This window comes from Myotis lucifugus, unplaced genomic scaffold (genome assembly GCF_000147115.1).
Source record: "Myotis lucifugus unplaced genomic scaffold, Myoluc2.0 scaffold_124, whole genome shotgun sequence".
Classification (NCBI taxonomy): domain Eukaryota; kingdom Metazoa; phylum Chordata; class Mammalia; order Chiroptera; family Vespertilionidae; genus Myotis; species Myotis lucifugus.
The window spans coordinates 813,267-827,606 of NW_005871172.1; the positions used below are offsets into that span (position 1 = coordinate 813,267).

At 44.4% G+C, this 14,340-nt stretch overlaps 2 protein-coding genes and 1 pseudogene across 2 annotated transcripts; all 3 read left to right on the forward strand.

Moving 5' to 3' along the window:
- Positions 1 to 647: 647 nt before the first annotated feature.
- On the forward strand, positions 648 to 1,487 carry LOC102427035 (mas-related G-protein coupled receptor member X2-like). Its single transcript, XM_006093845.1, has one exon. The coding sequence runs from the start codon at positions 648 to 650 to the stop codon at positions 1,485 to 1,487; it is 840 nt and encodes a 279-aa protein (XP_006093907.1).
- A 6,327-nt stretch (positions 1,488 to 7,814) lies between these two features.
- LOC102427349 (mas-related G-protein coupled receptor member X1-like) lies at positions 7,815 to 8,890 on the forward strand. The gene has a single exon (XM_006093846.3). It carries the CDS (start codon positions 7,815 to 7,817, stop codon positions 8,784 to 8,786), a length of 972 nt encoding a protein of 323 aa, XP_006093908.1. The 3' UTR covers positions 8,787 to 8,890.
- A 3,423-nt stretch (positions 8,891 to 12,313) lies between these two features.
- LOC102427656 lies at positions 12,314 to 13,208 on the forward strand (annotated as a pseudogene).
- Positions 13,209 to 14,340: the final 1,132 nt, after the last annotated feature.

Below are 14,340 nucleotides of genomic sequence, written 5' to 3' on the forward strand. Positions count from 1 at the left end.
CACTGGGACATTTCTAATGCAAGAGCTTTGGGTGTCCTTACTCTGTCCTAACAAGGGGTCTCATTCCCTTCATGAGCCTAAGTCATAACCTCCTTCCTCCCTCCTGGGTAGACCACTCTCAGTCACTGAGATTGCCCTGGGGCTTCTGACAGCCTGCTGCCAAACAAAGCCACTCTCCCAGAGCACAAGTACTGGGGAACTCAGGACCCTGCTGTCATCCACAGGACCTGTGCAGGCTCTTCTCCTCCTGCCTCCAGGGCACATGTCATGGGCTGGATGGTGAGCGCAGCGGTTGGACATAGAGGGTCCATGTTGCAGTAGAAAGAGCCCAGGCTCTAAGATTCAGAGAGAAGTGGGTTTAAATTCAGGATCCAGGACTGCAAGACCATGTGGTTCAGGAAGAATCTTAATCTCTGGAAGCCTCTATTCGCTGCAGACTGGGTGGTCATGAGGGTCAGTGGTCACAGAGCAGGTGCTCAAGTCTTGTTTTGTTCCCAGGCCCACAACTGCAGCCTTTCTGAGCACGGATATGATTGTCACAGCCTGGGAGACCAACCTCACAACAACCAATGGAAATGACCAGGCCTTTCATCAACATAATACAAAGTTAATCCTGCACTTACTGACAGGCATCGTGGCCCTGGATGATGGTGCTCTGGCTGCTGGGCTTCCGCATGCGCAGGAACGCCTTCTCTGTCTACATCCTCAACCTGGCGGGGGCTGACTTCCTCTTCCTCTGCTACCCATTTATACATAGTCTAGCTTTAGTTTTCAACTTTGATTTTGTCGTTAGAGTAATCAGCAGATTTGTCGTCCCTGTGACAGTCTTTGCCTACATCTCAGGCCTGAGCCTTCTAAGCACCAACAGCACGGAGCGCTGCCTGTCTGTCCTGTGGCCCATCTGGTACCGCTGCCGCCGCCCCAGACACATGTCCGCCATAATGTGTGCTCTGCTCTGGGCCCTGTCCCTGCTGCTGAGCATCCTGGAAGGGAACTACTGTGACTACCTGATTAGGAATGTGCACCATGTTTGGTGCCTAGTGTGGGATTTCATCACTGCAGCATGGCTGATTTTGCTGTTTGTGCTTCTCTCTGGGTCCAGCTTGGCCCTGATGACCAGACTGCTGTGTGGCTCCAACCGGGTTCCCTTGACAAGGCTCTATGCGACCATCGTGCTCACAGGGCTGGTCTTCCTCCTCTGCGGCCTGCCCTTCGGCATCCACTGGTTCCTCTTAATCTGGTTTCAAAAATATTCGGATGCCTTCGTTCCTCGTTTCTTGGCGGCAGTTCTCCTGTCCTGTGTCAACAGCTGTGCCAACCCCATCATTTACTTCTTCGTTGGCTCCTTCAGGCAGCGATGGTGGAAGCGGAGACACACCCTGAGGCTGGTTCTCCAGAGGGCTCTGCAGGACACTCCTGAGGTGGATAAACCTGGAGAAAGCCTTCCTGGGGGAAACCTGGCCATGTCAGGAAATCTGGTGTCCTGATTCAGAGTCTTGCTTTGTTCAGACAGATGTGACATTGAAAGCCAGCTTTGTCCCTCTCATTTGATTGGTTTTCTTACCATGTTTGACCTCTGGGCCCCAGAATTAAAACTATTAACATAATAATCCAGCTCCTGAGGTTGAAGTGAGCCAATGCCTGTCAAACAAACACAGAGTACAATGTCCCAGGACTGCCTCACACAAGGCCTTCACCCCATCCCCATGGGAGCTTGCCATCTCTGGGGTCCAGGACTGCTCTCACATTTGAAGAATCCCACCTACAGCAGAAGATGAGTGAAGTGCAGGAAAAGTCTAAATTTCTTTCATCACTGAACTTGATAGAAACTGCATGAACATTACATTTTTGACAAGTTTTTGTGGTCATTCTTCTACACTGTCTCTATAAATTAAATGAATTAAAGTTCAATCAAGCCCCAGTGACCAGTCCTTGATGACTTTGGCAGGCCTTGGACTAGCACTTTAGCATAATAAATGTGGATTGAATAAGTGAATTAATGAATGAACATATGGTGATTTTCAAGTCAAGTCTCTGCTAAATCCCCATTGCCAGATTTGAGTCACCCTCTTTAAGTACATTGTTTTCACCATTTTTCAACCTTTGCAAGCATGAGCAACCTTTCATCAGCTTATTGGTTACTTGTAATTCTTTTTCTTTTAATTTTGTTTTATTGATTAAAGTATTACAAAGAGTATTACATATGTCTCCTTTTTTTCCCCCTTGACAATCCCCTGGCCTCCCCTACACCCCAGTGTCTTTGTCCATTGATTATGCTTATATGCATGCATACAAGTCCTTCAGCTGATCTCTTACCAACCCCGCCAAACCCTCCCCGGTCTTTCCGCTGCAGTTTGACAGTCTGTTCGATGTTGCTCTGCCTCTGTATCTATTTTTGTTCATCAGTTTATAATGGTCTTTATTCACCATAAATGAGTGAGATCATGTGGTATTTTTCCTTCATTGACTGGTTTATTTCACTTAGCATAATGCTCTCCAGTTCCATCCATGCTGTTGCAAATGGTAAGAATTCCTTCTTTTTTACAGCAGCATAGTATTCCATTGTGTAGATGAATCACAGTTTTCTAATCCATTCATCTGCTGATGGGCACTTAGGCTGTTTCCAAATCTTAGCTATGGTAAATTGTGCTGCTATGAACATAGGGATGCATATATCCTTTTGTTTTCTTGGGATATATTCCTAGGAGAGGGGTCACTTGGTCAACTGGGAGTTCCATTTTTAACTTTTTGAGGAAACTCCATACTGTCTTCCATAGTGGCTGCAACAGTCTGCATTCCCACCAGCAGTGCACCAGTGTTCCCTTTCCTCCGCATCCTCTCCAGCACTTGTTGTTTGTTGATTTGTTGATGATAGCCATTCTGACAGGTGTGAGATGGTAATTTATTGTTGTTTTGATTTGCATCTCTCAGATGATTAGTGACTTTGAGCATGTTTTCATATGTCTCTTGGCTTTCTGAATGTCCTCTTTTGAAAAATGTCTATTTAGGTCGTTTGCCCATTTTTTGATTGGATTGCTTATCTTCCTTTTGTTGAGTTGTATGAGTTCCCTATTAATGTTGGAGATTAAACCCTTATCAGTGATAACATTGGCGAATATGTTCTCCCATGCAGTGGGCTTTCTTGTTGTTTTGTTGATGGTTTCTTTTGCTGTGCAGAAGCTTTTTATTTTGATGTAGTCCCATTTGTTTATTTTCTCTTTAGTTTCCAGGTTACTTGTATTTCTTGAAGTGTCTTTTTCAGTTTTGCCAATTTTTATTAAGTGTTGCCCTTTTCATTATTTATTTATAGGAGATTTGATATATGTCAAATACGGCTTTGGTTAATTATGTGTATTTAAATATTTATTCAGTTGCTGGTTTGCTTATTCATTTTAATAGACTTTAAAATCTAAAGCACATTTTAAGAAAAATAGTACAGAAAGTACAGACGATTTCTATAACCCCCCCATTTCTAATTCCCCACACAGTTTCTCTTATTACTAACATCTTCCTTTAATGTGGCACATTTATTGAAATTGATGCATCCGTATGAATACATTTTTTTTAGTTTTATTGTTGAAAGTATTACAAATGTTCCCTCTTTTCCTCCATTGACCCCGTCCAGTCACCCCCCCTCCTTCAGCCACCCCCCCCCCAAGGCCTTCACCACCTTATTGTCTGTGTCCATGGGTTAGGCATACAAGGTCTTTGGTTGATTACCTCCCATACACCCACACCTTCCCCTGCCTTCCCTCAGAGATTCTACACTCTGTTCCATGCTTCCATGTCTCTGGACACACTCATCATCAGTTTATTTTTTTACTTAGATTCCACATTTTGAGTGCAATCATGTGATACATGTCTTTCTCTGACTGACTTATTTCATGTAGCATGATACTCTACAGGTTCTTCCATGCTTTCTCAAAGGGTAAGAGATTCTTCTATTTTACTGCTGCATAGTATACCATGGTATAAATGTACCACAGCTTTTTCATCCACTCATCTACTGATGGACACTCTATTTCCACATCTTAGCTATTATAAATTGTGCTTCTATGAACATAGGGGTGCATGCATTCTTTCTGATTGGTGTTTTGGGTTTCTTAAGATATATTCCTAAAAGTGGATCGCTGGGTCAAATGAAAATTCCATATTTAATTTTTTGAAAAAACTCCATACTGTTTTCCATAATGGCTGCACCAGTCTGCAGTCCCACCAGAGGTGTACAAACATGCGCATAGAACAGCAAGGTAATATGTGAAACCTGAGCTTATTAACAACAATTCAGGGTTGAAAACAATGTCTGTGAAGCATAAAAGACCTAGATCTCTCCACATCCTTGCCAGCACTTGTCATTTTTTGCTTTATTGATGGTGGCCATTCTGAAAGATATTAGGCAATACCTCACTGTCATTTTAATTTGCATCTCTCCGATGAAGAGTGACTTTGAGCATTTTTTCATACGTCTCTTGGCCACCTGTATGTCCACTTTGGAAATGTTTCTATTTTGGTCCTTTGCCCATTTTTTCATTTAATTGTTTGTCTTCCTTTTGCTATGTTGTATGACTTCCTTATATGTTTGAATCCTCAGCTGCCCCTAATCTGCTGTGTATTCCTTCCAATGTGTTCCATATTTGTGTATGTCATTCTTTATTTCTGACTATTCTTTTTTCATAGTTACTACATATTTTTTATCAGATAAATTTCTTATCTCCTTTTCATTTATCTCTTCTTCTGAAGAATTCTCTTGTTCTTTCATTTGGGAGCTGCTTTTTTGTCTCTCCATTTTGGCTGTCTATTTGGATTTGTGACTATGCACTAGGTAAATCTGCTATGCCCCCCAATCACTAGTGCAGGACAGCACCAAATGGTGTTTCTGACTAATTAGATTAGGCAAAGATTCAAAGCCTCCAGGGACCTGCCTGTGCTTGCACACTGATTGGATTAAGTCTTGAGTAGCCCTCAGGCAATTTCCACAGAGTGGTGAGTCGTTTTCCCTCAGTGCTTCTACCTGGAGGCTAATTGCTATTCTCAGTCTCTTAATGGGCCTCAGAAACACCACACCATGAGGTGAGGGGTTATCCAGTAGGGTGGGTCAACTGTCTTTACAGCCAGGCAATAACTACCTGGATAGCAAAGGTCTGCCTGAGAGAGATGACCTCTGCAGTGTGAGGGAATGACTCAACACAGGAAAGAAGGTGTCTGCCTTCCAAGCTCTAAACTCAAAACCCCTAACCCTGGATTCTGCTCACACAGCTCCAGTACACTCTGCCCTCCCTCTGCCAGAGCACAAGGTGAATGGCTACAAACAAAATTTTGTGCATTGTCCCTTTAAGCGGATGACTGCATTTCCAGTCATCTCTTTCTGGCAGACAACAACCCTGCCGTTTTACACAGCCAGATGTTACGTGAACATCTTTCTCAGTTCTGGTCCTCTCCTGGGGGGCCCACCTTGGGGAGGAGTTCTCAGTGGCAACACCCCACAGCTGAGATATCTTCCCAGAAATTGAGCTTCTATCTGTGGGAACCTGACCTGCCTTTCCTGACTCTGCCCTTTTTACCAGTCTCTATGCAGTCTCCATTTTCCATCCTTGGTTTTCAGGGATCTCTCCATCTAGTTTTCACTTCATTATTCAGGGTAATGTTGTTTTTTTATTTTAGTTGTAATTCCAGTTTGGTCCTGAGAGTGTGTCAGTGTAGCTTCCACTTACTCCCATGCCATTTTTTCCCACTATTTCCTTATATTTTAGAAAGGAACGCAGTATACACAGTTGTTGATGTTGATAAATCAAAGATAGAAATGTAGTTTTATAATGAAAAGCTATAAAATAACTTGTAAAATAGTTATAATGGAAACTGTAAACATTGAGGAATGAGATTAGGAAGGACTTCACATTTCATTTTGCACACTATGGTGTCTTCTGAAACAAAGTATTATGCATATATTACTTCTGGAAGTAATTGGAAACAGATCAGATGAGCCAGGCCAGGCGAGACCCTAAATGTCAAACAAACTCTTCTTTAGCTATGAAAGAGTTTGCTTAGTGGGTGAGCTTCCTGCACAGGATCACTATGGGCAGTCACAGATTCCAATTTAAACATTCCTCACAGGGAGGAAAATGGACAGAGGAAGAGATAAGACATTGGACTCAGGAAAAGTGAGAAGCGTCTCGTGAGGTCCTTGTCTCACATCTCCAGATTCTCATTTGCCAGTGCCCCTTGTGCAGGAAGTCACAGGGCCTGCCCAGCATCTTGATAAGCCTCTCTTGGTCATCAGGTTCCACTCCTGCTCCTTCAGACACCTCCTATCCAGGGGTAGGAGAGCATTCTTTGCTGTTCAGCACTCACTGGAAAGGTCCTCTTTTTCTACTCACCACTTTCAACTACAAGATGGCACTCAGGTAAGAGTCAGCTAATAACTACCTTCTCTCAAAGGCAGTTTTGTTTTCCCCCTCTTACCCCACATGCTCATGATTGCATTTTGGGGTGGAGCATGCAAGGAGCCATGGGAACCCCTGAAGGAGAGTCTACAGACATGAAGCTTCCTCAGGGAAGCTTTGGGTGCTGGTAACTTAGATTGTGGGAGATTCATGGGACCAACCAGGTCCTTTCTGCTTCACAGGCATTGCTTTCAAACCTGAATTGTTTTCATAACCAAGAGAGAAAAAAACAGAAAAATCTAATCGTCATTATTGAGTTTTGAGTTTTAAAAGGGAGACTAAAGAAAACACATACACTTACAGATAAGACTTGTGATTCTTTCCATGAATAAAAGGTTCATGATGCCCTGAGGGAGATATCAGAGGTTGTAGTTTCCCTCCATCATCTCATTAGTTCAACCAGAACTGTAGGAACTAAGACTGATAGATCATTCAGTCGTGAAACTACCTTTGTGGCCAGTGGATCCTGCCTCTCTCCACTCTGACACGCCTGTGCTGGGCGCACCTGGAGAGGCTGGAATGATTGAGGAGCCTCACCAGAGGCAAGAAGGAGCTCCTGGAAGCTCTGGTCTTTTCTCAGCTGGATTCCACCCCCTTCATCCACACTGGATAATCTTCACTCCCTTGTTATTTACAAAATTTGCCTATTCTAGCTTAATAAAACACATAAGTGAGTTTCCATTTTAGATTTGTCTCTGAGAGTTCCTTGCTTCTTGCCCCACCATTCCCCTTGTGTACCGGACACACCACCCTGGTAGTGGGGCTGCAAGACAGGGAAAGTGCAAACACTCTGACACAGACCTGAGGGTTCAGATCCAGGCTCTTCCACTTGTGCACATGAGAACTGGACCTCCTTCTGCTTCTCTTTTCCTACATGCCCGATGGGTATAGGCATAGTACTGGCCTCATAGGGCTATTTGGAAGATGAAAATAGGTAATACCATGTAAGCACTCATCAGCTGTTACTCTTCACCTATGTGTAAGCAGATTTATGTTTCTCACCTAATTTCTGCAAGAGCTTCTCTCTTTTCATCCAATGCCCTTTCTAAAATAGAAGTAAGCACTTCCTAACTCCACCACCACCACGAGAATTCTCTTACACAAATGCTTTGATCTGCAAAGAAATCTTTAATCAAAATCACATGGAGCAACAACAAATAACTTTTATATTACACATATCATCAGAAAATCACTTAATAACCCCAATTTCCATATTTCTGTTTTAACTACCTCTATTCAAACCCTTTGCCCCTCTCCCTCTCCTTAGCAAATGGACTTCTTTCTTCTCTAAAATGCAGAGACATTAAATTCAGTCCTGTGTTCAAGTCTTATTATGTTTCCAGGCCCACAACTGCAGGGTTCCTGAGCACGGATATGACAGCCACAGCGTGGGACTCCAACCTCACATCAACAAATGGAAGTGATCAGGCCTTCCATGAATCTGATACACAGTTCAAGATCCTGGAATTACTGACAGCCTTCGTGGCCCTGGTGGGGCTGCCTGGGAACACAGTGGTGCTCTGGCTCCTGGGCTTCCGCATGAGCAGGAACGCCTGCTCTGTCTACATCCTCAACCTGGCGGGGGCTGACTTTCTCTTCCTCTGCTACCGATTTATACATAGTCTAACTTTAGTTTTCAACTTTGATTTTGTCTTTAGAGTAATTAACAAATTTCTCTGGCCCTTGTCAATCTTTGCCTACATCTCAGGCCTGAGCTTTCTCAGCGCCATCAGCACGGAGCGCTGCCTGTCTGTCCTGTGGCCCATCTGGCACCGCTGCCACCGGCCCAGACACATGTCCACTGTCATGTGTGCCCTGCTCTGGGCCCTGTCCCTGCTGCTGAGCATGCTGGAAGGGAACTCCTGTGGCTTCCTTAGTTGGAATGTGGAACATGTTTGGTGCCCAGTGTGGGATTTCATCAGTGTGTCCTGGCTGATTTTGTTATTTGTGCTTCTCTCTGGGTTCAGCCTGGCCATAATGACCAGACTGTTGTGTGGCTCCCACCGGGTGCCGCCCACCAGGCTCTATGTGACCCTCGTGCTCACGGTGCTGGTCTTCCTCCTCTGTGGCCTACCCTTCGGAATCGACTGGTTCCTCTTATTCTGGTTTGATGCCTTCCCTCATCTTGAGCACTTTGTAGTACTCCTGTCCTGTGTCAACAGCTGTGCCAACCCGATCATTTACTTCTTCGTTGGCTCCTTCAGGCAGCAATGGTGGAAGCGGAGACACACCCTGAGACTGGTTCTCCAGAAGGCTCTGCAGGACACTCCTGAGGTGGATGAACCTGGAGAAAGCCTTCCTGGAGAAACCCTGGCCATGTCGGGAAGCAGTCTGGGGCAGGGATGAGAGCCTCTGTCCTGATCAGTCTGGAGTAACTTTGAGACTCACTGCTGCCCTGCCAGGCTTGGAAAGTATCTAGTCTTCTCTCAGCCTCAGTCTCAGAATGTGTCAGTGATTCCCCAATCTCTTCAAATAGGTTGTTTTAAACGTGGCTGTTCTAGTTTTTCTCAGAGAAAGCATTAGTCTGAACGTTATACCTCTCCATCGTCCTTGACATTACCAATAAATTTCTCATGTAATCTTCTGAATTTATTTACTGAATGATTTTTCTTTACAATTTTCATTGCAACAGAAAGAATTCCTCTATGAATCAGACAAATCCAGGTCTGAAGTCCTGGTCCTGCAGCTCTCCTATCCAAGCCTCCATTAATTCATTGTAAAATGTGGTGAAATCATCTGCTCATAGAATCATAGTGGGGAATAAATTAGAAAACAGATGAAAAAGACTCAGCCAGGTGTCAAATATGACTAAATATTTCATAAACATCAGTGGTTAATACATTTGAAGCCTCTAATATATTATTGACTTCTGAGGTAATATTTAATAAGTTAAAAAAAAAGAATCCCTGTGCAAAACCATAAATAGTCATTCAGAAATTGTTCTACCTGATTGGATAGAAAATGAAGATTCCCTATGTTTCTCTCAGACTATAGATCCTTTATATTCGTGCTTAGTGCTGTGGTTGGGGGAATTCTACAGGGTGAAAGCTGGAATAAATGAGTTGACCTACCTCTAATCTCATTGGGTTGTCTGGGTTTAGGGAAAATGATATCCTTAGATAAGCACAGTCCAAGAAATTGGGCCTGTGAAAGGCCCTCTGGTAGCATTTCTCCACAGCATCTTCTCTGCCTGGATCACTGCCTGGCACAGTATAGCACACAGTATTAGTAGAGTCGGGTAAACACAGAAATGAGTGAATAGGTTTCTCTCACTGTTTCCAGTGTTTCATAGTTAACTTTTTGAGGAAATGCTATGTAACTCAATTTGGCTGCAGCATGGGCACATGAAAGGAAGTTATAGGAACTAAAGCTGAAAACACTGGTTGTCACCACATCATGTGAAAGAAATCTAGCTAACAAATGTCCTGGGAAGAGAGAGAGGCACAAGTAGTGCATGTGGTGTGCTAATTCTTTATCTGCTGAAAGGGAACACAATTTACACAGGTGTTAATATTGATAAGTCACAACTAGAGAGGAGGTTTCATTACACAAAGCTATAAAATAAGTTGTAAAAGAGTTAAAATGGGTACTGTAAACATCGGTTGCTATTGGTGATTGAGATTAGGAGAGTCTTTACATTTGTATTTTCTATACGCCTGTGTCCTCTGAAATAAACTCAGGTGCATTCATTACTCCTGGGAGTAAATGGAAATAGATCAGATGATCCAGGCCATGCAAAACCCTGAATGCCAAGCAAACTATTATTTTGCTATGCAAGCTCATATTGCCTATTGGGTGGGCTTCCTGCACACACCCATAGTGGGCAGTGACAGGCTCAAGTTCAAACATTCATCACTGGATGGGGACCACATGGGGTAAGATGGAACGAGGAACAGATAAGTCATTGCACTCAGGGCAAATGAGAAGCATCTCATGAGGCCCTTCTCTCACATCTACAGGATCTCATTTGCAAGTGCCCCTTGGGCAGGAAGTCACAGGGGCTGCCAGCATCTTGATTAGCCTCTCTTGGGCACCAGGTTCCACTCCTGCTCCTGCAGACACCTCCTATCCAGGGGTAGGAGAGCATTCTCTGGTGCTCAGCACTCCCTGGAAAGCTCCTCTTCTTCTACTCACCACCTTCAACTAGAAGATGGTGCTCAGGTAAGAGATGACTCAGAACTATCTTTTCTCAAAGGCAGTTTTGCTTTCTCCCTCTTAGTCCACATGGTCACAACTGCTTCTTGGGGTGGAGCATGCAAGGAGCCATGGGCACCATGAAGGAGAGTCTAGAGACCTGAAGCTCCCTCAGGGAAGCTATGGGTGCTGGTAGCTTAGGCTGTGAGGGACCCAGGTCCTTTCTGCTTCACAGACATTGTTTTCAAACATGAATTGTTGTTAATAACCTCATATTTCTCACATTATCTTACTGTTCCATGGATTTTTTTTGTTATGTTTATATCTATTTTGTTCCAGCATAAAACACACGGAACAAACTAATGAGTAATTGAAGAGAGTATAATAAAGGGTCTGTGTACAAAGGGGTGAGCAGGAGTAAGGGAAATTGATGAAGATGGAGAGGCCACTAAAGATAAGTCATAAAAGGGACCTACTGCTGAAGGTTAAAGGGAAAGATAAGTTACCAGAACACAGCTCGGGCTATGGCTGTAGCAGAGGTTGTCATTTTGACCATAAGAAAGGCAACCAGACAGGGGCTATGTCCTTAGGTAGAGTAACACAACCATGGCCAACTCACAGCCTGAAATCAGAGAGCCAGGGAGTTGAAACCTGCCCTCCTACTGCCCTCCAACCAACTGCCATGTCTCCTTCCTGAGAGCAATCAGGAGACTGAGGGAAAGGGGTCCATTGGTGAGGGAAAGGGACCTGTCCCCAGGATGCAGAGGAGGGTAGAGAAGCTGGAAATGCGATTTGATGTCAAATGAAGAAACCCATCTCTTTTTATCGTCTCCCAGTAGTTGGTTTTCCTGGTCTCTCTATCTCTCTCTCTCTCTGAGATCAATAAGATCAACTTCTCATTGTATCTCCTCAGTTTGTTTGTTTGACTCTGTGCACCTATTGGGTTTCACTTTTTAGAATAATCTCTTGCTATCATCATAAATGCCTTGATAATAAAATGTAGTTTGTTTGGTGTGTGTTTTTTAAAGTGGGAGTACACTATTAACTATAAGTATTTTATATTTATTATATTGTCTGCTCTAGGAAGAAATCCATCATAAGAGTGAATTAAACTGTGTCCCACTAGACACACCACTGTTCAGGAGAAAAGTACCTCCTGTCCTCATAGAGATGACACACTCAGCCATTTCCAACACATGAGGACAGGTCATACGCATACCCCTCAAAGCAAGAGAGTGTATTCCATTTATCTTATCATAAAGAAACCAAAATCACGATCTTCTTTCTGGAGGATGGACATTCTCAGTCACTGAGAAAACCAAGAGGTCATGGCTGGGACTTTCTACTTGAGCTCTTGAAAGGAAACCTCAGTTGCAGGGCAGAAGCAATGGTGAGCTCCGAGTCCTGCTGTCATCCCACGTTACCTGTGGAGACTATGCTCCTCCTGCCTCCGGAAGACATGACATGGTCTCCGACTATGAGTGGGGGTGTTTGGACTACAGGCTATTCCCATGTCAGAAGGTCCATGTTGAGTAGAGAGAGCCTGACTCTAGAGTCAGAGAGAACTGGATTTGAATCCAGGTTCCAGGACTCCAAGGTGGTGATGCCTTTGGTATCATAATCTCTGTAACACAGACAGTAATTCCCAGGTAGCAGGGTGCCCATGAAACTCACTGATCATGCACCAGGTGCTCAAGTCTTGTTTCTGTTCCAGTGGCACCAGTGGAGGGTTCTCGACCATGAATCCATCTGTCACAGCCTGGAGCAGCGAATTCACATCAATAAGTGGAAGAGAACAAACTTTCAAAATGGAGTTCCTAGTCTTGCAATTATTGACAGCAATCGTGGCCCTGGTGGGGCTGAGCCGACTTCCTCTTACTCTGCTGTTATATTATAGATGCCCTAGAGACACTCATCAGAAACTTCTCTTTCATCTCCATATCCATCCCGCACTTTTTCATGACTGTCTCTGTGTTTGCCTACATCTCAGGCCTGAGCCTTCTCAGCGACATCAGCACGGAGCGCTGCCTGTCTGTCCTGTGGCCCATCTGGTACCGCTGCCGCCGCCCCAGACACCGGTCAGCGGGCATGTGTGCCCTGCTGTGGGCCCTGTCCCTGCTGCTGAGCATCCTGGAAGGGAACTACTGTGGCTTCCTGGTGAGGAACAAGCATCATGTTTGGTGCCCAGTGTTGGATTTCATCGCTGCGGCGTGGCTGACTTTGTTATTTGTGCTTCTCACTGGGTCCAGCCTGGCCCTGATGACCAGACTGCTGTGTGGCTCCAACCAGGTTCCCCTGACAAGGCTCTATGCCACCGTGGTGCTCACAGTGCTGGTCTTCTTCCTCTGTGGCCTGCCCTACAGCACCATCTGGTGCCTCTTATTCTGGTTTCAAAAAGATTTGGATGCCTTCGTTCCTCATTTCTTGGCGGCAGTTCTCCTGTCCTGTGCCAACAGTTGTGCCAACCCCATCATTTACTTCTTCGTTGGCTCGTTCAGGCAGCGATGGTGGAAGCGGAGACACAACCTGAGGCTGGTTCTCCAGAGGGCTCTGCAGGACACTCCTGAGGTAGATGAACCTGGAGAAAGCCTTCCTGGAGGAACCCTGGCCATGTCAGGAAATCTGGTGTCCTGATTCAGAGTCTTACTTTGTTCAGACAGATGTGACTTTGAAGCCAGCTTTGTCCATCTTATTTGGTTGGTTTTCTTACCATGTTTAACCTCTGGGCTCTGGAAATAAAACAATTAACATAATAATCCAGCTCCTGAGGATGAAGTGAGCCAGTGCCTGTTAAACAAACACAGAGTGTGCCCTAACCAGTTTGGCTCAGTGGAGTCAGCCTGGGGAATCAAGGGTCCCAGGTTCGATTCAGGTCAAGGGCATGTACCTTGGTTGCGGGCACATCCCCAGTAGGGAGTGTGTAGGAGGCAGCTGATTGATGTTTCTCTCTCATCGATGTTTCTAACTCTCTATCCCTCTCCCTTCCTCTCTGGAAAAAATCAATAAAATATATTTTTTTTAAAAAAAAGAAAGAAACACAGAGTGCAATGTCCCAGGACTGCCCTAACCAGGCCCTTCACCCCATCCCTATGGGAGCTTTGCCATCTCTGGGTCCAGGACTGCTCCCACATTTGAAGAATTCGACCTACAGCAGAAGATGAGTGAAAGTGCAGGAAAAGTCTAAATTTCTTTCATCACTGAACTTGATAGAAACTACATGAACATTACATTTTTGACAAGTTTTTGTGGTCATTCTCCTACAATGTCTATAAATTAAATGAATTAAAGTTAAGCCGAAACCGGTTTGGCTCAGTGGATAGAGCGTCGGCCTGCGGACTGAAAGGTCTTAGGTTTGATTCCGGTCAAGGGCATGTACCTGGGTTGCGGGCACATCCCCAGTGGGAGATGTGCAGGAGGCAGCTGAGTGATGTTTCTCTCTCATCGATGTTTCTAACTCTCTATCTCTCTCCCTTCCTCTCTGTAAAAAATCAATAAAATATATTTTTTTAAAAAATGAATTAAAGTTAAATTGAGCCCCAGTGAGCAATCTTTGATGACTTTGGCCAGCCTTGGATTAGCACTTTAGCATAATAAATGTGGATTGAATAAGTGAATTAATGAGTGAACATATGGTGATTATCAAATCAAGTCTCTGCTAAATCCCCATTGCCAGATTTGAGTCACCCTCTTTAAGTACATTTTTCAACCTTTGCAAGCATGCGCCTCCATTGCTTGAGCTTATTGGTTACTTGTATTTCTTAAAGTG